Raw genomic sequence first — 26,389 nt, 5'->3', positions numbered from 1 at the left:
TCCCAACACGCATACTGCTAACAGTCCTAAAATCCCAGGACTAGGAGATTGGGACAAGAGGAACCCCAATTCCAGGACTGAACTGGAGACGGATATATCCCTGATGACCAAAGCCAGGCTTCTGTTTTATGGAACTGCTCCTGCAAACATGATAGTTTTATACTTCCTAGCCCAGCATGATACAACAGTTCGATATTTTGGATGCTCTTTCTATTACGTTGGCTTTTGTGGGAGGGCTAGGATCTCAAGCAGCCCAAACGACACTGCTTTTATTTAAAAATGCATATCAAACCCCTAATTTTTAAACTACTTAGAAGAGAACTCAGTTTGCCTATATTACAGTTCTTATAAAACCCCAGAGAGGCTGAAAAAAACAGTCCTTAGTCAAAAGTGAAAAACAAGATATTGCTCCCTCAGGGTAGAGACCAGTGGGTTTTATAAAGCAGTATTACCGATATTGGGGATTTCGTGCCCAGACTCCAGTTCCAACTGAGGCTCCAACAATAACCATCAACTTCCACAGCCATATCGGAGCAAAGACAGCCCAGTAACTCCACTGAATGATGCCATCCAGACGAAGGGCCAGCAGCACAGAGAACAGCAGGAGACAGGCATAGATGAGGAATTTACTAGGAGAAAAGTAAAATGATTAAAGATGACTCACTTTTACAACTATGTGACACTGAAAGGGAGAGTCATAACAGCAGCATTTTTGAGCACGTGTGAAGAGTCACTAATTCAACAATCATATATTGAAAAGCTCTACGTAGTAGACATACTGTGTTAGGGGAGTCTGGAAACATAAAGGAGACTAAAATAAGTTCCCTGCTTTCCAGGGCCTTCTGGTAGGAGGGAGGCCACACAGAAACACAGAATTTTAATACAGAATGGTGTGTGCCAGAATGGTGCGAGGGTAGAGCGTGACGGGAACCCAGAAGAACAAATCTGGATTCTGTCTGGGGGCACTAGGAAGCAGAGAAGTGATGCCCCTGGAGCTGGTTCCAGAAGATATGTGGAAAGCTGCCAGGCAAGAAAGACTGAGATGAGGAAGCATTCCAAGCAGAAGGAACTAGATGTACCAAAACATGGAGATTGAAAAAGGCTGACATGTTTAGGATATGGTCAAGTTTCGTCACTGGCTAATTATTTGATTCTATTTTTAAAAAGATATGGCATTTTTAATCTGCCGTGTTCAGATACAGTAACATTTTAGTACATGTATTATACTTTCTGTGACTGAACAGATTATATATATACACACACACACACACACACACACTCACATTTCACATAAAAGGGACTTCCTGAAGAGGATGTCCTTAAAATATTAATTAGAAATTACACTGTTGAGGACTTCTAGTTCTAGCTTTGATGAAGTAAGAGGAATGGGGCTTTTCTTCCCACCTTAAACAATAAACTGGACAAAATATAGGAGACAAGAGTTTTCAGATACTAGACAACAAAGGCTGTGTCCAGCAAAGGACTGTGATGACAGGAAGGAAAGAACGAAAGAAAGAAAGGGAGTGAGTTTAATTACTGCTCCAGCTTACTGCCTAGAAGCAGTTCCCAGGACCAGCAAGAAGGTAGTTAACACCCAACCCTACTGACAATTACAAGAAATGTAAATCGTTTATCAGTTAAAAGACAAGAACTGTCAGATTGGATTAAAAAGCAGGACAACTATATGCTATCTAAAAGAAACCCACTTCATCTGTCTATAAAATCACAGATTAAAACTAAAAGGACAGAAAAAGTTATACCAAGCAAGCACTAACTAAAAGAAACCTGGAGTGACATATTAATATCTGTTTCAGTCTTCTGTTGCTCTAACAAATCACCACAAACTTAGCAGGTTAAAACAATACAATTTTATGATCTCACAGTTATATATGTCAGAAGTCCAGGCAAGCTTGGTTAATTTTGCTGCTCAGATGCTTATAAGGCTGAAATCAAGATGTCAGTTGGCTGGGCTCTTATCAAGGGATTCTGGGAAGAATCTGCTTCCAAGTTCATTCAGGTTGCTGGCAATTTGGTTTCTCATGGCTGTAGGACTGAGATCCCAGTTTCTTCACTGGCTGTCAGCTCGGGGCTGCCCTTGGATCCTAGAGGGCTCTCTCTGAGGAAGCCTTTACATCTCAAAGCCAGCAGCAGCATACTGAATCTTTCTCACACTTAGACTTCTTCTGACGTCTCCTTCTGCCACATTGCTCCTGCTTCCAGCAAAAGTTCTCTGCTTAAGGGCTCATGTGATTAGACTGGGTCCACCTGGATAACCCAGGATACTATTCCTATCAAGTCCATAACTGTGGTAGGCAGAATTCTAAAGATATTCCCCCAAATTCCTGCCCCTGGTTATTCAATCAAACACTAATCTAGGCACTACCAAGAAAGCACTTTGTAGATGGAATTAAGGTTACTAATCAGGGGACCTTAAAATAGGGAGATTAACCTAGATTATCCAGGTGAGCCCAATGTAATCATATGAATCCTTAAAAGCAGAAAAAGGAGGCCTACGAGTCAAGAGAGATGTAGCAGAAGCGGAGAGATGGGTTAGAAGGGGAAGTCAGAAAAATTCTAAACATGAGAAGGATTCAACCTGCCTTTGCTGGCTTTGAAGACGGAGGAAGGGAGCCATGAGCCAAGGAATGCAGGCAGATTCTAGAAGTTGAGGATGATTCCTGCTGACAGCCAGCAAGAAAAATGGGGTTCTCAGCTCTACAACCGCAAGGAACTAAATTCTGACAACAACCCAAAGGGTCTGGAAGCAGATGAATCCCCAGAGCCCCAGAAAGGAATGCGGCCCACACCTTGATTTGGGCCTTGTGAGACTCTAAGCGGAAAACCCAACTTAGCCCTGGTACACCTGTACTTCTGACCCATAGAAATATGAGATAGTAAGTTCTGTGTAGTTTTAAGACACTAAATCTGTGGTAATTTGTCATGGAAACAATAGAAACTAGTACTATAACCTTAGATACTTCTGCAAAGTCCCCCTTACCCTGTAACAGGACAGTAAGAGGCTCCAGGGCTTAGGGCCTGGATATCTTTGCGGGGCTACTCTGCCTGCCACAATCTAAGACAAGTATGTTTTTGAACAAGAAATATTACCAGGGACAAATAGGGGCAGTTCATAATGATAAAGAGGTCAATTTGTTGAAGAGGATCTAACAACTGTACATACTTGTGTACCTAATAACAAAGCTTCACAATATATGTAGAAAATATTAAGGAAAAATGGAAAAATCCATAATTATTATTGAAAATTAACACTTCTCTCTCAATAACTGATAGAACACATAGAAATTACTAAAACTGTATCAACCAACATGACCTAATTGATACTGATAAAGCATTCCTCCTACAACAGCAGAATACAAATTCCTTTCAAATGCACATGGAATATTCACCAAGACAGACTGAAATCTGGGTCAAAAAACAAGACTCAACAAATTTAAAAGGATCAAAATCATACAAAGTAAATCTACATACACAATGAAATTAAACTAAAAATCAACAACATAAAGATATCTGGAAAATTCTCAAAATGCTTGCAAATTAAATAACACTATTCTAAATAATCCATAGGTAAAAGAAAACAAACACAAGGAGAATCTGAAAAATTCCAGACTAAATGGAAGTGGACATACAGCTTACTAAAATTTGTGAGCTCCAGCTAAAGCAGTACTTAAGGGAACTTTATAGCATCAAATGTTTTCGTTAGAAAAGATCTAAAGTCAATGATCTAAGATGCCCCTTAAGACACTAGGAAGAGGGGCACCTGAGTGGTTCAGTTGGCTGGGCATCTGCCTTTGGCTCAGGTGCTTGGTGGGGTGTCTGCTGCTCCCTCTCCCTTTGCCCCTCCCCCTACTTTTGCACTCTCTCCAGCTCCCTCTCTCTCAAATAAATAAATTAAAAAAAAAAAAGAAACTAGGAAGAGAAGGAAATTTTAAAAAGTATGCAGAAGGAAGGAAATGATAAATACAAGTGCAGAAAAAAAAATCAATGAATCTAAAACCTGGTTCTTTGAAAAGATCAAGAAAAATAGTAAACCTATAGCCAGAGTGAGCAGAAAAAAATAGTAGACAAAAATCACCAATATCAGAAATGAAAGCAGGGACATTACTACAAATCCTACAAACATTACAGAGATTAGAAGGGGATATTATGAACAACTTTATGCAAGTAAATTTCTTAAAGAAAGACATTATCAAAGTTCACACAAGAAGAAATACTTTCACATCCCTATATCTATGAAATAAATTAAAATTGTAGTTAAAATCCTTCTCACGAAGAAAATGTCAAGCTCTGAAAAAAACCTATCAAATACATAAAGAAGAAATAGTACCAACTTTGCACAAATTCTTACAGAAAAAGATGGGAGAGGGATATTTCCCAATTTATTTTATGAGGCCAGCATTACCCTGATACCAAAACCTGATCAAGAAAGAAAACTATAAACCAATACCCTTCATGAAGATAAATGCAAAAACCCTTTAAAAATTATCAAACTGGGGTGCCTGGGTGGCTCAGTTGTTAAGCGTCTGCCTTCGGCTCAGGTCATGATCATAGGTTCCTGGGATCGAGCCCCGCATCAGGCTCCTTGCTCGGCAGGGGGCCTGCTTCTCCATCTCCCACTTCCCCTGCTTGTGTTCCCTCTCTCGCTGTGTCTCTCTGTTAAATAAATAAATAAAAATCTTTTTAAAAAATTATCAAACTGAGTCCAGCAATATATAAAAAGGATATTACAGTATGACCAAGTGTGGTTTAGTCAGGATTGCAAGCTTGGCTTGACATTTGAAACGAATAATGTAATTCATTGTATTAACAGAATGAAAAAAAAATGATTATCTCAACAGTTTCAGCAAAAGCATTTGACATAATTCACTACCCATTCAACATAAAAGCTCTAAACAAATTAGGAATAGAAGGGTATCTATGAAAATAATGTTTAATGGTGCAAGACTAAATATTTTCCCTATAGAAACAAGGCAAGTACCTCCACTTCAATACACCTATTCAACATTGTTCTGGAGGTCTAGCCATAACAATAATACATGAAAAAGAAATAAAAGCAATAAAGAATTGAAAGGAAGGAGTAAATCTGATATTTGCAGACAATATGACTATCTGTGTAGAAAATCCTCGCTAATCTACCCCCCCAAAAAACCCATTTCCAAATCAAATCAGTGAATTTAGCAAAGTTGCAGGATACAAGGTAAATGTACAAAAAATATTACTGTATTTCTTTATGCTAGCAATGAAAAATTGGACACTGAGATTTAAAAAAAAAACAGCTATCATTTACTGGGGTGCCTGGGTGGCTCAGTCGTTGGGCATCTGCCTTCGGCTCAGGTCATGATCCCAGGGTCCTGGGATCGAGCCCCATGTCGGGCTTCCTGCTCCGTGGGAAGCCTGCTTCCTCCTCTCCCACTCCCCCTGCTTGTGTTCCCTCTCTCGCCTCTGTCAAATAAATAAATAAAATCTTTTTTTTAAAAAAACTGTCATTTACTGCAACTTTCCTATAAATCTAAAACTATTCTAAAATTAAAAGCTCATGAAAAGACTGCCATTTACAATCATCAAAATATGAAACACTGAAATAAACAAAATACGTGCAAGACTTGTACACTGAAACCTACCAAACACTATCGAGAAAAATTAAAGATCTAAATAAACGGAGAGATACACTATGTTTATAGATTAGAAAATTGAATATTGTTAAGATTTACATACTCTGTGTATTAATTTCCTATGGTTGCTATAACAAATTACCACCAACTTGGTGGCTTAAAATAATAGACATTTATTCTCTTATAGTTCTGGAGGCCAGAGGTCCAAAATAGATTTCACTATTTTCACTAAGGTGTCAGCAGGGCCCATTCCCCCTGGAGACCTGGGGGAGAATCCATTCCTTGCCTTTTTCAGTTTCTATAATTATATTCCTTGCACTCCTTAGACCTCTTTCTCCATCATCAAAACCAGCAGTGCAGCATCTTCAAATCTTTTTCTTTGCTCACATCACATTGCCTTCTTGTGTTAATAGTACGTCCTTCTGCCTCCTTCTTATATGGAAACCCATGACTGCATTTAGGACCCACCTAGATAATCCTAGATACTGTCCCCATTTCAAGATCTTTAACTTAATCACATATTTTATGACATAAGCTAATATTCACCTTTTTGCCACAGAAGGTAATATTCACAAGTTCCATGGATTAGGAAGTGGTTATCTTTGACAGCCATTGTTTAGCCTACCACACCCATCAAAGTATTCTAAAGATTCAACACAATCCCAGTGAAAATGCCTCTGTAGAAACTGACACAGTGATTCTAAAAGTTATGTGAAAATGAAAGGACCCATAATGGGCAAAATAATTGTGAGAAAGAACAAAGTTGGAGAATCTATACTACATGCTTTCAAGGCTTATTATAAAGTTACAATAATCAAGACAATGTGGTATTAGCATCAGGAGAGATACAGAGAACAGAATGGAATCCAAAAACAGACTCATACATATATGGTCAGTTAATTTTTGACAAAGGTGCCAAGGCAATTCAATGGAGAAAGGATTGTGTTTCAACAGATGGTGTTGAAACAGTTGGATAGATAAGGAACATGCACCTACACTCTTAACCTCATGGCTTATACAAACATTTATGTGAAATCGATCCCAGACCTACACATAATAGCCCAAACTGTAAAACATCTAGGAAACATAGGAGGGAAAAACACTTGCCACCTAGCGTTAGGAAAAGATTTCTTAGATGGGATACAAAACTGGACTTCTTCAAAATTAAAAACCATCAATCTCCAAAAGAGACAATTTAAAAAATGAAAACCCACAAGCCACAAACTGGGAGAACCTATTCTGAAAACATATATCTGACAAAGTACCTGTACCCAGTACATATAAAGGACTTTTACAACTAAAAAATGAGAAAACAATCTAATTTAAAAATGGCCAAAAAAGATAAGAACAGACACTCCATCAGAGAAGTTATATAAAAGGCAAATAAGCACATGAAAAGATACTCGAATTTCCAGGCATTAAGGAAATACAATATCAATGCAATCAAATAACAAGATAAAACGACACGTTCACCACAATGGCTAAAATTAAAATGATCAACTTAGACAATTATTGCTAAGGATGTGGAACAACTGGGATTCTCACGTATTGCTGCTGAGAATGCAAAACAGTATAGCCACTTTAGAAAACACTCTGGCAGTTTTTTAATTTTTTTATTTTTTTAAGATTTTATTTATTTATTTGAGAGAGAGAATGAGAGAGAGAGAGCATGAGAGGGGGGAGGGTCAGAGGGAGAAGCAGACTCCCCGCCGAGCAGGGAGCCCGATGCGGGACTCGATCCCGGGACTCCGGGATCATGACCTGAGCCGAAGGCAGTTGCCCAACCAACTGAGCCACCCAGGCGCCCTGGCAGTTTTTTTAAAGGACATACTCTATGGCCCAGCAATCCCAGGCCTAGGTATTTACTCAAGAAAATGAAAAGCATATGTCCACACAAAGACTTGTATTCAAATGTTCAAAGCAGCTTTATTTGTAATAGCCACTGGCACCAACCCAAATGTCCATCAACTGGTGAACAGTTAAACTAATGGTGGTCTATCTGTTCAATGGAATACTAATCAGCAGTAAAAAGGAACAAAGCAGGGATGCATGCAACAACACGCATAAACCTCAAATGCACTATGCTAAGTAAAATAACTCAAACTGGAAACACAACATACTGTACGACTCCATTTAGTTGATGTTCTGGAAAAGGCAAAAAGTGAAGATACAGAAAATATATCAGTGTGGTTACCAGTGGCTGTCTGGGAGGAAAAAGTTGACTACAAAGGGGCATGAGGGAATTGTTTTTGCAGTGATGGAACTGTGCTGTATCTAGCACTTTGGGTGGTGGTTACACAAACAGATGGATTTATCAAAACGCAGAAGACTATGCACTAAAAAAGGATACATTTTACTGCATGTAAAATATAGTTCAATAAACCTGGCATATCTATTGATGTACCTATGTGTACACACCCCCCTTAGTAGCTGACATTTACAGGACGTTTATGACATGTCAAGACTGAGCTGCTTTTCATGCACTATCTCACTTCAGCCTCACAGCAGCCTTGCGAAGGAGGCACCTTCACTATTCCCATTTTACAGATGAGGAACGAAGGCTTAGAAGTTAAATAACTTGTCCAAACAGCTAGCAGTTCACAGAGCTGGGATTCACACTAAGATCTATTTGACATTTGACCCCAAAGTCCTTTTAATACTGACATTATACTGATAATTCAACATTCTTGGAAAAGCATCTGCAGAGATACACACTGAGAATTAACAATGATCTCCAGTGGGGAGGATTAAGGACAGTCTTTACATTCTTATGACTAGTTTTTTTTCAAGGTACACGTACTGTACTTGCATTATGAAAAACAATGTAAGAAACTTCAATTGGAAAAAAGGGGGAAGGTTGTAAGGAGATGGGACCTACAAAAGTCAACTCAGAAGCAAACCTCCAAGAATGTAAACCACAGTGGGAGGACCATCAGATTTGGAAAGGTTGCTAACTGGAATATATATATTGCCTTTTTGCGCCATAGTATTCTCGTGTTTAAAATCAGAGTAATATATACCTCATAAGGTGGTTGTGAATACAAGATAATGAATATGAAAAGTGCTTTGTGTAAAGCACTACATTAGTGGTTCTCAAAATATTTTGTACGACTCCTTTACATTCTTAAAAATTACTGAGGAACCCAAAGAGCTTTGTTTATATGGGTTATACCTACTATTATTTACTGTATCAGATTTTTAAACTTATTTTTGAAATATTTATTAATTCATTTAAAAATAACAATAAAGTCATTATATGTTAACATAAGTAACATAATTTTAATGAAAAAAATTATTTTCCAAAATTTGTACAGTTTTGAAAATTTTTTAAATGTCTGGCTTCATAAAAGACACCTAGGTTTTAATATCTACATCTGCATTCATTCTGTTGCAATATGTTGTTTTGGTTCAAGCATATGAAGAAAATCTGGCTTCACAGAGATTTGTAGTTAGAAACGAACTGAGTATTTTAATAGCTCTTTCAGATAATGGTGGATATTCTTCTTTGACAGGATACCAAAAGTCAACCAGTGGTAGTTTCCTGAAGGTTAACTGTGATGTGGAATCTGAAACCCTATCACTGAACTTCTTGTAGTCTGCTACATTAAAATCCATTGGTCTCTCTGGCACTTTGAAGGAATGTTTTATCCCTACATAATTATAATACCATGTAGGTTGATTGGAAAATATTAGTTCACTAATAAAGATCTTTCAAATGCTGACACATTTCACTATACAAAGGCAAAAATCACATTAGTTGTTGTCATAACCCACTTCATCAGAAATATGTAAGTATTGGGAGGCTGTCAAGTTCATGGGGGTAGATAAAACTTTTCAAAAATCCTGATTTTCCCTTGAAAGCTCAAATTTTACTGTTTGCAAAAACACCATCAGTTGTTCTCCTTGTTGAAAACACTGAAGGCACTCCAACAAGTTTTCTTTTACATTTTAAGTTAGATTTGTGTTTATTGTATATCAGTGCTGTTATTTCCAAGTTACAGGTTCACTTGGATTTTCAAGAAAAATGTCTGCCAAGTGCCCTAATACAAACAGCCATAGTCTTGCCTGTGAGTTGTCCTCCCAGGTAAAAACTGTATTCCACGAAGAAAGGCAGCTTGCAGCCCAGGCACACAAATGGGTTTTTTGTGTTGTCGTTGTTTGTTTTTTTGTTGTTGTTGCTGTTGTTGAAGTAATCTCTGCACCCAACATGGGGCTTGAACTTACAACCCTGAGATCAAGAGTCACAGGCTCTACTGACTGAGCCAACTGGGCGCCCCCACAAGTGTTTGCCCTTGAGTCAACCACTGTACTTCAGTATACAGCTGACAGCCATTCTGCATTCTTCCTATTTTGTCACACAGAATATTAAAATGGATGTATACTCAAGGTCAGTATTTAGTGAGACTGGTATTTTTGTATGCTTTAAGGACATCCTTAGGGGAAGCTGGCTGTTTTGTTTTGTTTTGTTTTTCCCACTGCCAGCGTACTGCATTGAAGAATCCAGTGACTATTGGTCCAGTTTCGTGTCACCAGCTTGATTTGTGCTCAGGTGGCAGCAGTTTACCCAGCACTGCTTTGTCCCGTCAGTGCAAATGTCAACCCAGAGAGAGGCAAACATCTTAGTATTATGAAAACAGTTGTGGCCTTGCAGAGCCCTAGAAAGGTTCTCAAGTGCCCCCCTCAGGGGTCTGTGAAAAATGCTTTGCTAACTGCTGCACTGAATACATGTTAGTTATGATTATTAATGCTCAAAACTAAGGGAGGCTTTTATGAGCTGCTACAAAGAAAGCTACCACTGAAAGACACCAAGGTAAGAACGACCTCATCACTAGACACTGGAGAAGACAAAGGCTTGAGGGGGACGCACAAGCTAATAGAAATGGAGTGATCACCACAGAGAAAGGAATCAGCACAAGCGACTTTTTCTTCTCTGAAAGCCCAGGGGGGAATAGTGCAAAAACTAGAAAACCAGAACCAATTTGTCAACCAAAGCCTATGGCTACACATATCATTACCAGAAACAATGGATTTGAAAACAGATAATTTTTGTTTAAAAAAATAAGTGAATTAGAACATTAACAAATGCAAGGACAATGGTAAACACAGGATTCATAGGTAAATTAAATAATACATGGAGGTAAAATTTTTCTAAAGGATTTTCAAACTATAAACAAAAAATAGATGAGGTACAGGGAGAGTAAACCCTCTGAGCTAAATTCATGATCTTCCCTAAAAGAGAGGTTTTTTTTTTTTTTTTAATTGAAGAAAATACTAGAAATACCAAAACGTTTAAAATGTTGGGAAAGTGACTGCTTTATAATTTTTGATGTAATTTAAAAGGAAATTAAGAGTTCAGGGTCTATTCCATGAAAAATGAAAAACAGAAACTTAGAACAGATAATAATACAAAAATATAATTCCTACTTCAAATACTGGGGTTGAAAAACTATAAATAGGATGAAATGTTCTTGTATTACTCTCCTATTGCTGTCATACAAAGGTACCACCAACCTTGTGGTTTAAAAAGCATAAACTCATTATCTTTACTGTTCCAGACATCAAACGTCTGAAATGGTTCTCTCACTGGGCTAAAATCAAGGTGCCACCAGAGCTGTGATCCTTCCAGAGGCTCTAGAAAAGACTGTTTCCCTGCCTGACCAGCTTCTAGAGGCTGCTTGTAACCCGTTGGCTCATGGCCCCTTGCTCCAGTTTCAGAGCCAGCAGGGGAGAGTCCAGTCCTCCTTACAGCAACTCACTCTGACCTCCTCTTCTGCCCTCCCTCTTCTACATTTAAGACTTGTGATTATCAGCCTCGCCAGGGAATCCAGAATAATCTCCCTATTTTCAGGTCAGCTGATTAGCAACCTTAATTCCATCTGCTACATTAATTCCTCTTGGCCATGTAATGGAATATATTCCCAGGTTTCTAGAATTAGGATGTGGGTATATTTGGGGGATCATTATTCTGCCTACCAGAGACCTATTATAAGAAAGTTCACTTACTGGATTAAAAAATAAAATCTAAATCTGTTGCATTTAAGAATCACATTTGCAACCGATATCAAAAGTCAAATCAACTACAAGAAAGTAGAGGACAAAGGTTTATCATGTTTGGGTAAGGACAAGAGAAGCAGTTTACTAGTATAGTAATTTGGTAGATTTCAAAGATAAACTATTAAAATACTGAAATGACTAACAATGAAAATGTAAACAATGGAAGACTAGCAACTTGGCCATAGAAGATGGCAATAATCTGACCATTTTTCTATTAAGAATATACAGAGATTTCTTCATTGTGGGCTTCTTTCTACATGCTACTATTAAATAATCACAGATAAAGTAGACAAAATTCCTAAGTAAACTATGGAAATGAACACTACAGTAGACAAAAAATAGCATGGTTCTATAGAGAGAGTCAAGTAGCAGGACAAAAATTACACTTTCTTTACATACATACAGATTTTTCCAGATGGGAGAGAAAAGGGATCATGGGCACTGATACAATAAACACAAATGTAACGGGGGCACATGATGTAATGAGCACTGGGTGTTGTATGCAACTGATGAATCACACTAAATTCTACCCCTGAAACTAGTAATACACTCTATGTTAACTAACTTCAATTTAAATAAAATCTTTAAAAAATTAAATTAAATTAAATTAAATTAAATTAAATTAAAAACTGTTTGAGTGCCTTCAAAGTAAGGAATGTATAAAAATGAGGGGTGCCTGGGTGGCTAAGTCGCTGGGCGTCTGCCTTCGGCTCAGGTCATGATCCCAGGGTCCTGGGATCCAGCCCGGGATCAGGCTCCCTGCTGCACGGGAAGCCTGATTCTCCCTCTCCCACTCCCCCTGCTTGTGTTCCCTCTCTCACTGTCTCGCTGTCAATTAAATAAATAAAATCTTTAAAAAAAAAAAAAGAGGAATGTATAAAAATGAGAAAGGAAGTCTCTGCCCTTTAGTTGCTCAAAGACTAATAGGAACAAAGGGAGGTGATCTATCAACATGTAACTTACTGTATCATCGTACACCAGTACATGGAAAATTGGTTTCTCTGGGAGAGCTGGGAAGGGAGGTGGGATTTGGGCAGTAAGTTGGGGACAGGGAATTCCAGACAAAGGGATAAGATTGTATAAAGTATGAAACAGTTTTGTTGTATCCCAGGGGACTGGAACATGCAGAGTAAATTGTAAATCTTGGGGGGTGAGGAGCTAGGCAGATAGGAGGAAAGGCACCAGAGAAAATAAGAGGAAAGTATGCTGGGGTAACAAGGCAGGGGGATTTGAATATTAAGGTAAAGTCCTTGGAATTTATTAATAGGCAATGGGAAGCCACTGAAGATTTTCTGAGCAAAAGAAAGACATAGAAGGCACAGAAGAATGTGTAAGGTAGATTATAACTGGCAGAGACTGGAAGCAGAAAATCTACACAATTCATAATAAACTGACAACAATGGATTTAACATTGCCTAACCATATGGATCTTTCTCAGTGTTCACTTGTGAAGCAGTGCAGCAGAGCTGAAGAGATCATTTGTGCAACTCTGTTTGAACTTTCGGTTCTTCATGAGCAAAATGCAGATACTACTACCTCTACCAGGCAGTGCTGAGGTAAGAATTAAATAATCTATCAGAGAGCCCCTACTGCAAGGCTTGGCGCCAAGCAGGTAATACTCAATAAAATGTTCGTTTCCCTCCTTAAGTAATGACTAAATCCATGATGAAACAGAACACTATTGGAGAATATTGAAAATACTAGTAAAACCGAACTAAAATATCAAAACATTCAGGCTGCTGCCAAAGCAAGACTCAGAGAAAATATATCCACTCCAAAAGTGGAACTAAAAGCAAAAAAGAAAAGAAAGAAGAAAAGAGGCAAACGGAAAACTAGTGAACTAAGTTTCTATCTAAGAAATTTAGGGGGAAAAATACCAAAGGAGCTGAAATATGGAAATAATAAAACTAAAAGCAGAAATACAGATACAAAAGTGGAACTAATCAGTAACAACAACAGCTGGTTCTTTGAAAAAATGAACAACTACAAAGTTGATCAAATAAATTAATATACTCAGAAATTTTAGAAGATGTAATTTATACACACATTTGTAATTGGGGGAGAAGGAACAGTATGTCAACTATACCGACACATTTGAGAGCCAAGTAAAAAAGATGACTGCATATCAAAGAGGGAATTCCAAACCTGATTGGCAAGCAGAGAATATGATGCAGCAATAACACAGTGACAAGAAAATGTATTTTTAAAAAAGTCACAAAGCCTAAACTACTTTGACTCACTTTTCAAGAAGCATTTAGACCAGAGTCCAAGTATAAAAATAGACTTTGCTTAATTCTCCACAAACCAGCAAAGAGAGGTTCCGCTGGATACTGTGGCATCAAACACTACTTCCTCGATTTCACTTTCCAATTACACTTTTAAAATGGACGTATTCCACTCTATCAACCTGCAGTGTTAGTACGCAATCACTAAACAGTTTCACAGGGGTCAAACTACAAAGCTAGTGTCCTCTCTGAAATGTATATGGAGCTTTCTCGCTTGAGGCTCAAATTCCCTCTCTCCACTTTGCCCGGAAGGGAAAGGAACGGAGGGAGGGAGAGAACATACCTAGGGAAAAGAGGACTCTGGTGTAAAAGTTCTAGTATCTGTTTTCTGCAAATCAAAAGAATGCAACTCGGGGCGCCTGGGTGGCTCAGTCGGTTAAGCAGCTGCCTTCGGCTCAGGTCATGATCCCAGGGTGCTGGGATCGAGTCCCCATTTGAGCTCCTTGCTCAGCGGGGAGTCTGCTTCTCTCTCTCTCTCTCTCTCTCTCTCTCTCTCTCTCTCTCTCCCCCCCTCTGCCCCTCCTCTCTGCTCATTCTCTCTCTCTAATAAATAAAATCTTTAAAACCAAAAACCAAAAACCGAAACCCCAAAAGAATGCAACTGGACTCAGTTTCGATCAGTCTTTCCCAGCTAAATGCAGCACGCACACATGCGCGCACACGCGCGGCGCGCAAACACGCTCTGGCTGACACAGCCCTGCGGGTGCTTCTCTGTCTACACCTTCAGAGAATGGCTCCAACCGACAAGCTGCTGACACTCTCCCGAACTGTTACAGGGACTGTATCTCTTACATTGAGCAGACCCTTACTGACAAAGTTTAAGTTCTTCTAGTGGCAGTTTTAACTGGTTTTATTTAGATGAAAAATGTTTAAGAGCATCTAACCAGAAGATATAAGAAAGCACAAAAGCCTAATAAAAACAAATCACTCTCAAGGAGGACTAGACTGAGGCCAGGCTGGAAGTTTATCAGCTATGCAATTGTGAGGGGAGGGGGTATCATTCTCTCCCTAAGCCTATCTCCTCCTGGGTTTGTTCACATATTAATTCACTAAGACTGGGGGATGTGGAAGCCCTGTGTAAATGATCAATTTTACCTATTTTTTGCTGCTACTAGTATTCTACAAAAGTTGTAACAATCTCACTTAGCAATCGTTTTTCTCGCTACTAGGCCATAGTTGACAAAGTATGAATCATTAGATATAAAGAGCCTATCTCAAGTTCTTTTCAAGGCTTTCATCTTGAATTCTAGTACAGGTACAACCTATGATCAGGCAAGGCAATTAGAAACCCCAAGCTCAATACTGGGAAGCTCAACTCCTAGAGTCATAGGAAACCATCTAAAACTCCTCCCACCCACTCTCTCCCCTACAACAGAGTCTCCAATGGTACATGTCTATTTGTTCTCAACTTCTGCTCATTCAGCACATTTATTGAATGCCTCAATATCCTGGACTTCAAAGAGCTCACAGACAAGAAAAATATGTGTGTAATTATCAAGTAATGGGAATGATATTTTTAAAACCAGAAATTATGCATTCAAATGGGACTTGAGTCCCCCTGACAGGCAATGAGCTAATTCCACTTCAGTGCTCAAACCACCTTTGGAGCTTTCCTCCTGGCATCGTCTTGAGAGCCTACAGTCTGTCCTTCTGAATATCCTCAATGGTGCCAACTCTTCACTGAGAGTGAATTCGATTTTTGGAAATGGCCAAAAGTCAGTCAGAGCCAAGTTTAGTGAGTAAGATGTATGATCAAACTAGGTGGCACTATTTTGGTTCAAAAATGATCCATGATTATAAAGCAATGAGATGGATTTCCTTATATGATTTATAATCTGACTCCAAAGGAAATTTCAGATGAGTAACAAGGAATATGAGCAGTGGAATAGGTATATACATATTCCTCTTTTTCCTAAGTAACTTCTTTGAGGGATAACACTCATTTGGATGTGTAAGCTCAGACATAAGGTTTGCTTTGCGTAATCACAACTCATAAATAGAAGGCTCCTTGGGCTATTGGACCCATTGTGGCATGGGCGGGCCTGTCACTAAATTAGAGAGGTAGCATGGCACGCAGGAACGAGCGCAGGCTTCAGAAGCAGACCGACTGACTCACTTTAGAATCCTGACCTGGCCCTTTGCTGCCTGTGCAACTCAAGGGAAGTCACAAGCTTGCTAAGACTGCGAAACAGGGCTGATCATCTAACTTGCAGGGTTGTTGGAAAGATCTGATAAACGCTGAAAGCACTGACACTGTGCCCAACCCGTGCTAGGTGCCCCATAAGTCATACCTATTCTTAATAACAACCTCGATATAATTGAGAGGTTTTTCTTACTCTGGGTGGCTTAAGATGACAGAACAACAGATAAACAGACATTTGGGTGGTGGGTGAGTAGTTCACGAACAGTATCAACATACGCTCACTACTAATGGATCTGGAGTGGCTTTAAAAAAACCCCAGTAATATGTAAATGATATCTGCAGTAATCATTCACGCTACAGGTCCTATTTTTAAATCATATGACATGTGCCACCTGCAGCGCTGCCACCACACTGACCTTTCACCACTGTCTGAGCATACCAGGCCCTCTCACGAACCCTGGGCCTCTGCACCCTCCGTCCCTCCTAACTTGCCTTTCCTGCCCTCTGGTCTGAAAAAACCCTACAATTATATCCCTCCAGATGGAGCTGCGGAACCTTCCCTGACTGCTCTGACAGAATTGGTGGCTCTGCCCCGGCGTGCTCCCACAGCACTGGGTTCCTGTCTCTGCAATGTCTCTTCCTGTGTTGAATTCTGATTTCTCTTCCCATTTCTGCTTCTCCTGCCAGGCTTGAGCACGGAGAGGAATTATATCTCACTTATTTTTGTACTTAAAGCACCTAGCACGTCTCTTGGCACACAGTAGGAACTCGGGAGATGTTTGATGAATGAATGCTTTAAATATAAATATTTTACAAATGACTGGTAAAGGCCAGGCAGCTGTCCTTTGTTAAGGATTACCAGAAATCACATCCATGTTTCCTAAATTCAAAGAAGAGACAACTTACATAGAATGCTTTTAGAAGTTGCAGCATATGGAACTTTCTAAACACTACTGACCTCCTCAGTACTCCATGCTCACAGGACAGAACATGCAGAGCAGCAGCCCTCAGCCTTCGTCCCAGTCCAGCGCACCTGTGGGATGCACCTCACTGTCAGGAGCTCACTGCAGATGACTCAGAGAGCCTAGCAGAGTTCTCACAGCCTTCCAGCACTGCCTGGCCACCAGGGCTGAAGGGCCTTCTCCAAGCCAGCAACTCCAGCAAGCTAGCAGAAAATCCCAAGGCTCCATGGTGTGGCCACGGTGCTGGCTTAATGCCACCTACTCCCAAATCCCCACCTCCTACAAGCACCTCAGAATCGGTCCGCCAATTCTGGATACTGCTGGTAGTTGCCTGTTCAATGAGTAAGGCTCCCTGGCTGTTATGTTAGGAAGCCTCAGGCATTCAGACAAGGACTCGGTGGGTCCAACATGCCTGTTTCAGCGAGTCTTAACCTGTGTAACTAAAAAGAAGCTCACGATCAACCAGTTCTCTGCCAGAGGGAAATAGGCAGAGGGTCAGCCGGCAGCCCTGTGCACCTGAGCGCTGACGTTTGTGAATCATTCTCTGCTACTGCAGTTTTCCAGAGCCTGGGCAATACAACAGTGGGTTCAGACTCACCAAGATCAAAAGGTTGGAAAGGAGAGCTGGAGCCATGGCCCATGCCTTGGGAACCATAAAACCATGATAGTGACTATTTTTGTGACACACATAATCCACAAAGTAAAGGCAGCCACATTCTGCCTTAATGTCATGGTCTTTCCTGTCTCTCTAATGGAATGGCTGGATTCTGAAGGAGGGAAGATGAGAAGAAAGAGGACCAGGCCATAGACCACCACCAGGAAAGCAGTGATTGGAAGAAGCCATTTTAGATTTCTCCTAGAGGCTCTGGAGAGTCATTCATTCATTCATCCATCCATTCATTCCACAGATATTTAATAAGTCAGGTACTATTGCAGGCATACAGGATACCATAATGGGCAGAATCATGGCCCTGGCCCCATGGAGCTTATAGTTTAGTAGGGGAGACAGGCATTAATCAAATAAGCATACAAATATAAGGGTACAAATAAGTGCTATGATGGAAGAATTCAGCATGCTACAGATACTGTATAAACAGGTATCAGTGGACTTAGGCAAGTCAGAAAGCCTTCTCTCAGCAAGGAACAAGTGACCTGAGATCTCAAAGATAAATAAGAGTTAACTAGGTCAGGAGGAGAGGAAAGGGAAACATTCCTGACAACGAGAACAGCATGTGCCAAGGTCCTGGGGTAGGAGGGAGATGTTGAACTGGCTCCAAATTAGAGGCAGGGATAAGGGCAGCAGCACCAAGGTTAGAGGCCCTGGCACAAGGTATCTTCCTGTCTACACCCCCTGGTTTGCACTGCAGCTGTCTAGAAGGCCCTCCTCAGCATGGAACAAGACTAAAGAACAATGTCAAAAACTAGGTGTGCCCATGAGACATGACACATCATTAGCTAAAAAATCAGACTTGCCAATATTACCTGACCACTGTCTTAGCAGTCACCACTGTGAGGCAACACTGCTCACTCCCACTGAAGCAACACTGTATTAGGAAATTGGCGCCCTATAAAAGGTCTTTAAACTTAGAGATGCATTTCAATCCCAGTAGAATTAAAGTGTAAATCTGTTTAGATACCTAATATTTCATTGTAATTTTCATATACCAAATTTTGGGGGGTGGGGGAGAAGCTACAGGAAAAGAAAATGGTTAAGGATGTTCTGTGCAGCACTATTGTGCTTTGGCAACTGTTAGCCAGTTAGAACACCTGAGGCAGTTCTTGGGTTCTGAATTATCTGTCACCTTGCAAAACAGTCCTGGAACTATCTATGTGTAAAGCACTTTGCAATCAATCATTAATTTGGCTTCCCATCCTGCTGAGATTATACTCATTCTACAGATAAAACAGGTAAGCGACTGGCTCAAGGATACAAAACAATTCAGGTTTTACTCATCTTTCTTACCACCCTCGCCAGTGCAGACACACAAGGCCCTTCCAACTCCAGCGCCAATCCTGCTACCCTGTAGAGCAATCCTCACCCCTAGGAGCAGCAGAGGAAGGTGCTGCAGTCCCTTCTCCCTTACCTCCTCTCAACATGCTCCTCGATGCAGAATGCCTTCAAGGCCAACAACGATAATGACCGCACTGTGATTGGGACATTAGCACTCCAGACTAGAATATGAACTCAGCAGTGCTCAAAGAGGAGTAGAGCACCTAGGAAGCCACAATGACTTGTAGCTTAAAATGGCACTGTCCCCAGGGAGACTGCACTCCCAATACTCTCTCTCTCTCCATCTCTCCCAAGACTTCCCTTCATCCCCCACAAGCAGCCCAGGCAGTGGTCTCCACTGGGCTCCCACACTACAACACCACACAGTGCTGTAAATCATCTATTTACTTGTCTTTCTCCGTGCACAAGCTGGAACCTCCCAGCATCTGAAGCACCTCGCATAGGACCTAGCATACAAAAGGTTGACTGAGGGCACAGCTTCCCACCAGCAACTACGGGAAACAGGTACTCCCTTCACAAACTAGTGGACTTAGAAGATCAGTTAGGCCAACTCCTTATTTTTCAGATGAGCAGAGAGTATGTAACTCAGTCACATGGGGCCTGGTCCCCAATCCAGATCTTTTGGCTCAGTTTAGTTCCACAAACATTTTATAAGGGCCTGCTCTGTTTCAAATGCCGTGGGAGGTGCTGGGGATAGTGAGATGTGCATGAGACAGTCTCTGCTTCAGGGAGCACACAGCCTGGGGGGGGGAACAGAGTTACAGAACACTTGGGCAAGTGCAAGGACAGGCGCTCCATTCCTTAATCAGTGTTCTCTCCACACTGTCCACTGGATATTCCCCAGCTGGGAAATAGGACAATACTATCTACTTCCTGCAAATAAACTTACAGTGAAGACTGATGAGAAACCGCGTATGGAAAATCGTCAGGTTCACCCCCAGAGGCATTATGTAAGGTATTGCCATACCCTGACACTGACTCCGAGGATTCAACGTCGTGTCAGGTATCACTCGACAAAGCAGCAAACAAGCGAGGGGTGGGCATACATCCAAGGAAAACCTCAAGGGCTCAGAGGAACTGGAGGAAACAGCTGGGGGGGGGGGGGGGGGTAGGGGTGTAGGGTCAAGCGAGACGGCCCCGGTGCGGGGAACGGAGGGCAGGCAGCGGGGTGCGGGAAGAGGGGACGGGAAGGGGGCGTTGGGCCAGCAGCGGGGGGGGGGGGCTGGCCGAGAGGAACGCGGTTCCCGCGGGGCCGAGGTCGGGGGGGGGGGGGCGCTGAAGGCACCCGGCGCGGGAGCGGGAAGCACTGCCCAGCGAGCCGCTCGCACCGCGGGGAGCTGCCCCGCCGCCCGCCGCAGCCTCACGCCCGCCGCGCCTCCCCCGGCGGCGCCTCACCTCGGGTTGAAGTCCTGGAAGAGGCCCCTCAGGTTCATGGCGGAGAACTTCGCCGCGGCGGCCTCCTCCTCCCCCCTCCCCCCGCGCCGCGCTGCCTGCGCGTTACAGCGGGTTCATGGTGCCGGCGCGAGCCGCGTCCCCGCCCCCGCCGCCGCCGCCCCCGCCGCCGCCGCCGCCGCCGCCGCCCGGAGAAACCTGAGCCACCGCCTCCCGCCCCTCCTTCCGGGCTTCCGTACGGCAGCGGCGCATGCGCCCCAGCCCCGCCCCGCCGGCCCGGGAAGCGCCGCGAGCCGCGTGCGACACCGCCTTCCTGGCTGGGGGCGCCCGGAGGCCGCGGCCCTGGGGACGGCGGGGAGTGCCTGGAGGCTGGGAGAGACGGGGAGCCTGGGGGAGGCGGCGGAGAGCCGAGCGGGGAAGCCCACTCGGCGCAGGCCTGCGGGAAGGGAGCGCGCCACCCAGGAATCCCACGGGGAGGTCTTCGCAGACACCTGTCACCTTAGCCCGCGCTGCCTTCGGGAAGTTTCCCCTGAGCCTGGGCGGGAAGGAGGATAGTGGCCACGGTGACTCGTTGCATTTTGGCGTTCTCATCCCAGGCTTCACCTGTTACATCTGTCGGTGACTCCCAAGTCTGCATCTCAATTTCCCTCCCAAGGCCCAGGCCAGCATATGGATACATGCTGGCGGTCCCACACTCAGGTTACCCTGCGCCACAGTCATCTTTCCTCCTAACCGCCTTCCCCTCCTGGGTTGCTCTCTCCGTTGGCAGCAGACCTATTTATGGGCGCATGCCAAACTGGAAATCTGGTAGTCATCCTCCCATTTGCTAACCTAGTTCAGAGATTCCTTGGCCCCTGCTTAGACTTTGGGGTCACTTCTCACCTGGCCTCATCCTCCACTCCAGACCATCCTATTTATAACTGCTAGGTTCATCTCCCTTGGACAAGTCAACATCTTTGGCCTCAATTTTTCTCCTCTGCAAAATGGAGATGATAAAACCGACTTCCTAAACTTGGATAAGATAGTGTGCATAACACTGTTTGGTTCACACCAAGTGCTCAGAGAATGCTCTTGCTCTCTGGTGCTCTTTCCGGTTTCTACCTCCTTAAAAGTCTATCTACTTTTGGAATTAGCTGTATAAGTTCACAGCAGGTGACCTAGCCTACCTTCTTCACTTCCGGCTTATTTAAGACTTTTCCATGAGCACAGCAATACCTTAGACATTAGTCTAGTATCATTATGGATAATAGTTGCACTTTGTTACAATAACAGAGTTTCATGAATGGCAGTTTTTATATGAGTTAGCCCTGGGGGCAGCTTGAGAAGATCACAATTATGATAGTCATACCTTGCCGTGATATATCACCTTTCTTCTGAGAAATTGAAAACATTTCACAAGTGGTAATTAGGCTTCCCAAACCCACTGGAGAATGGATATTATTATAGGAGCTGCTTTTAAGGATGAGTAACCTGAATCAGGTTTGTCAGCCACTGAAGCACCAGAACCCAGTCCCAGAGTTTTTGGTCCAGTTCCCTTGCCCATCCTCTGGGTAGAGTCCAGTGTCTACCCCTGAGGAGGTTCCCAATGAACATTTAAATACAGAAGAGAAAGCTGAGACAAAGAGAATCTTGTCTGATGTGCCCTGAGCTATCCAGCTAATAGAGGGACAGGAGAAAGAGGCAACTAGGGGTCCTGCTGAAACTGCAGCCCGCGCTCTGTGAAGAAGAGGTACTTGCCGGTGGCCAGATTGGCCAGCACCATCTTAATTACTGGTGACCTCCCCATTAACAGGCATTAAGACTGAGATGGTTTGTCAGTTAAGATATTTCAACAACAGGTACTGTTGCTCTTTCAAAAACTTAACCGACCGAGACCAGGCAGAGTCTGCTCAGAGTCCAAAGTCTTGATGGCAGGCACTAGTTTGGTGAGGTCCCAGGGAGTCCCAGCTGACCCACTGCTCTGCCGCTCACAGTCCCCCAGACATGCCCAGGTTGTGAGGGCTGCCCAGCCCAGGGAACAGAACACTAATACACAAACCAGTTGTCAATGTAGTCTTTTGCTCTGACAAGCCAAATTGCCAAGGGGAGCTTATAAGCCCATGGGAATATAAGAGAAGAACTGGACTACCGCAAGGCCTCATATCACCAATCTTCATGAAGTGGATGTATCTGGACTGCTGCAGCTTCACTGGAGGCCCAGCCCTGTACGCTACTGGTGCTCTCATGGAAATAAAAATCAGAACATCCAGGGGCACCTGCTTTCGGCTCAGGTCATGGATCCTGGAATTGAGTCCCACGTTGCGCTCCCTGCTCAGTGGGGAGCCTGCTTCTCCCTCTCCCTCTGCCTGCTGCTCCCCCTGCTTGTGCTCGCTCTCTCTCTGTGTCAAATAAATAAATAAATTCTTTAAAAAACATCAGAATATCCAGGTGTCCCTCTTGTCCTCTCTCCAGCAAGTGCAAAAGACCCTGCTGCCCATCTGCTGCCAATCTCAGATCCCTCATTCAGTGTCCCACCCCGAGCAAAGGCCCAAAGCTGCACTGCCTTGCGTGTACAGACCCATGAGTGACCCACTGAGGAAAGACTCTGGGCCATACACAGGTTGATGCCCTCGTCATCTTCCATAGCAAACTTTGACTTGCCACCAAATTTCAGGGCCATCTTACTACAGACTCTCAACATTCCTTATACAAAGGCATGAAATGGCTCGGGATTGAAAAAGCATGACCCCAAACAAGCCAGAAAGCATACCCATGTGGCTTTGGAGTGGGTACATGTTACAGTGTCCCAGAAGCATCAGTGTATTTCTGGACCATGGTTTTGAAGACTACCTTGGATTTGTAATACCCTTCTGATAAGTTGGTGGCTTGTCCAATTCAATATTCACATTGGCTCCAATGTGATGGGGTGGAGGGCAGGCTTCTGAAGAGCAGGGATGTGAAGGAGAGAATCCTGGTACATTCAGACACTTTGGTCATGGAAGACCTGGGTTAGGGGAAAGAAGTGGCTGTGGCCCAACTCTCACACCACTGGGGCTCCTCCCCTGGGCTGCAGCAGGGTGGGGAGAGCACGGAATTAGAAGACTCAGACCAGCTTCACCATTGCTCCAGTGGAAGGAGGGACAGCTGGGATCCAATCCGGGGCAAAAGCCAGCAGGCCTACTAAACTTCCTGGGGGACCAGCTTGGCAACTTCTTCAGCCAGGAGACTCAAGGTGCTGGCTGAAGTCTGACCCTCTCTCATCCCGAAATTCTCCACTCTAAGTTCCCCGAAGTCCATACCCTGAATTCTACTAATTAGAAATCACTGGGGACTCCACTTGCAAAATGCACCCCTTGCTTCCTGAGAGGGCCCTTTGTTTCTGGTTACTTTAAGTTGCCTGGGTAAGTGTGTAGTCTTTCTGTTCCTGAGATCTCCCTGGGAGATGGTTGGAGTCTAGACATAGCTGGATCTGGGGGCTTGAGGAACTTGGGGTGGAGGCTGAGAGCAATGGAAGAGACCAAGAAGGTAATATGTACAGTTCTGCTTGGATTTGCAACTTCCCCTGGTCTTCTTCAAGAGCCCCCAAAAGAGCCCCTCTTCATCATGGAGGTGTCCCTGAGGACAAGTGGGTCAGCATCCTTTCTGGAGCAAGCTTCCCAGCAAAGGGAGCAGGGACTATTTCCTGTTGGGAAGTAGAGTGGGCAGGCTGTGTTTGGGCCCACAGAGCCACCATGGTGTCCCTGTGTTATCCCCCCTTGACCTCTTCTGTCACCAGGGGCTCCAGGAAGGCTTCCCAGGTGGGGAGGAGGCTCCTGGGACCCCCTCCTCCAGTGAGATGTGCCTGGCAAGCCCAGGTCAAGTACACGTGGCCAGGCCTCTTGGGCAGACAGGAAGAAACGTGCCTGTGAGAGGTCACCAACCAGCTGCCCACACAATTCCCTTCTCTCCTCAGCCCTGTCCTATTCTCATTCCTGTGTCTCCACTCACTGCTTGGCTTTTGTCCTTTGTGCTTCCACATTGGCTTTCTGTTCACTTTTCTCTGGGACCCTCTGCCCTTACTAACAAGATGCCCCCTTCTTCCCCATGTCTTCTGATGCGCCCTTTTGGCTGGGGCAACCTGCAACCTTCTTTGCTCCTCTGTCACCCTCAGCTAATGTCTTTTCTGAAGCGTCCACTTTGTGTCAGGTGTTGTGGGAAGCACTGCTAACACATAGTGTTGTATGTGATAAGCTTCCAGGACAGGAGAACCGCTGAGCTGAACCTGAAAGGACACAGAAGATTTCCAGCCAGGAAGAGAAGAAAGGGGATTGCAGGCAGAAGTGCCTTCTTGCAAAGGCACAGTCAGCCGTGGAGGCAGGTGGACCCTTCAGGAGAAAAATGTCCTCTATGTTCATTCTCTGTGGAGTCCCTGGAACACCCTCCCTTCAGGTAGGCCTCTAGTCTGGGCTCTGAGAGCTCATCGCAAAAATGTTTTCCCCAGACTGACCCCTCGACCAGAACAGGACTCAATAGAGGCCGTGCTAGCTTCTGTGTGTAAACACAGCATATGGAACCAGGCAATGTGAAACATCTCAGTGAAGTTGTTCCATACACTTCTAATACAAGTAGATTGCTTTGTCTCAGTCTCCAGTCTAGCCTGGGATCCTGTGGCCTCCTAAAATGATTGTTTTCTCTGGCTCGATGTACAGCACACTCCCCTGCCCTGGCCTACTTGTAACCCTAGGCTTATGGGCAGTGGGGACTCAGCTCAGGAAGCCAGCTCAGGGAGTGCTCATGAAATGAATGCAGGAGTCAGGCCATCCCAAAATCCCTTCAAACAAGCAGGCCTCCTTCCCCATACCTCATACTGGGCCCCCAACATCTTCCAGAACAATGATCTGTTATTCCTCAATTAGTAGTAGCTGCAGGCATGATCTATGGACTCCCACTCTCCCTTTTTCCTACCACATTCTCCAGGTCATTGAGATGCTGAGGGTTTTTGAGTCTTGTTATAGAATAAGTTATACCATGTTTGCACATGGCCATCCATTTGAGATGGGCCATCCATTTAATAACTGATTGGCAAAGGAAAAAACACTGCATCAATTAATTTACATGTGGACTGTAAGACATAAACTGATTCAACAACATTAAAATGTGGGGAAGAATGTACATCTTAAATACTTAGTAATAATAGCTCCTTCTTACTGACTACCTACTTTGAGCCAGTCATTTTATATACAGATGACACCTTGTATAATCTTTGTTAGGGTTTGAATTATACTCCCCCTAAAATTATGCTGAACTACTAATCCCCAGGACCAGGGAAGGTGACCTTATTTGGACATAGGATCTTTGCAGATGTACTCGAGTTCAGGTGAGGTCATTAGAATGGGCCATAATGAATCTGACTGGAGTCCTCATAAGAAGAGGGAAAGTTGGACATACACATGTACAGAGGGAAAACAGCCATGTGAGAAGGAAGAGACTAGGGTGATGTGACCACAAGCCAAGGAAAACCTGGGGACACCAGATGCTGGAAGAAGCAAGAATAGAACCTCCTCCAGAGCCTTCACAGGGAACATGGCCCTACCAACACCTTGATTGTGGACTGTGAGCAACCATAAATGTGAGAGAAGAAATCCCCCCACATCCGCTTTGTGGTACCTTGGTAGGCAGTCCTAGGAAATGAGTACAATCTCACATCAAGGCACAGAGGTTGTACTGTTTTATCTTCCCCATTTTACAGAAGAGAAGACTGAGAGCCTCAGATACTGGACCAGCCCATGTGTCCTTTCCCAACCCCATCGGATCGCCATCTATCCTGAAATGGAGATGAGGAGCAGTGGGCTCTAAGACAGAGGGTGTAAGGATAAAGTTTCTACCTGGAGGTGAGTGTTGGAACTATGGCCACCGAAGGCTGCTCTGGGGTTCAGGCATGGCCCCGGCTCTCC

General features: G+C 43.4%; 1 protein-coding gene across 4 annotated transcripts in view; it reads right to left on the bottom strand.

Moving 5' to 3' along the window:
- TMEM185A (transmembrane protein 185A) overlaps window positions 1-20,635 on the bottom strand; it is a 34,487-nt gene extending 13,852 nt beyond the window's left edge. For 2 of the 4 annotated variants that reach the window (XM_035012028.1, XM_035012009.1), the window contains exons 1-3: window positions 20,481-20,622; window positions 17,071-17,145; window positions 453-629 (exon numbers count right to left, since the gene is read on the bottom strand). In XM_035012028.1, the coding sequence (XP_034867919.1) occupies window positions 453-629; window positions 17,071-17,145; window positions 20,481-20,518 (290 nt within the window). In that variant the 5' untranslated portion in view covers window positions 20,519-20,622. Of the gene's footprint in view, window positions 1-452; window positions 630-17,070; window positions 17,146-19,974; window positions 20,051-20,480 lie in introns of those variants that run through there. The other 2 variants (XM_035012019.1, XM_035012038.1) reach the window with 2 other exon arrangements.
- Between the last annotated feature and the right edge of the window lie 5,754 nt (window positions 20,636-26,389).

This window comes from Mirounga leonina, unplaced genomic scaffold (genome assembly GCF_011800145.1).
Source record: "Mirounga leonina isolate KUSES-001 unplaced genomic scaffold, KU_Mleo_1.0 Mir_101799, whole genome shotgun sequence".
Taxonomy (NCBI): Eukaryota; Metazoa; Chordata; class Mammalia; order Carnivora; family Phocidae; genus Mirounga; species Mirounga leonina.
Note: the sequence above shows the minus strand (reverse complement) of the source record. Positions and strands in the feature narration are given on the sequence as shown.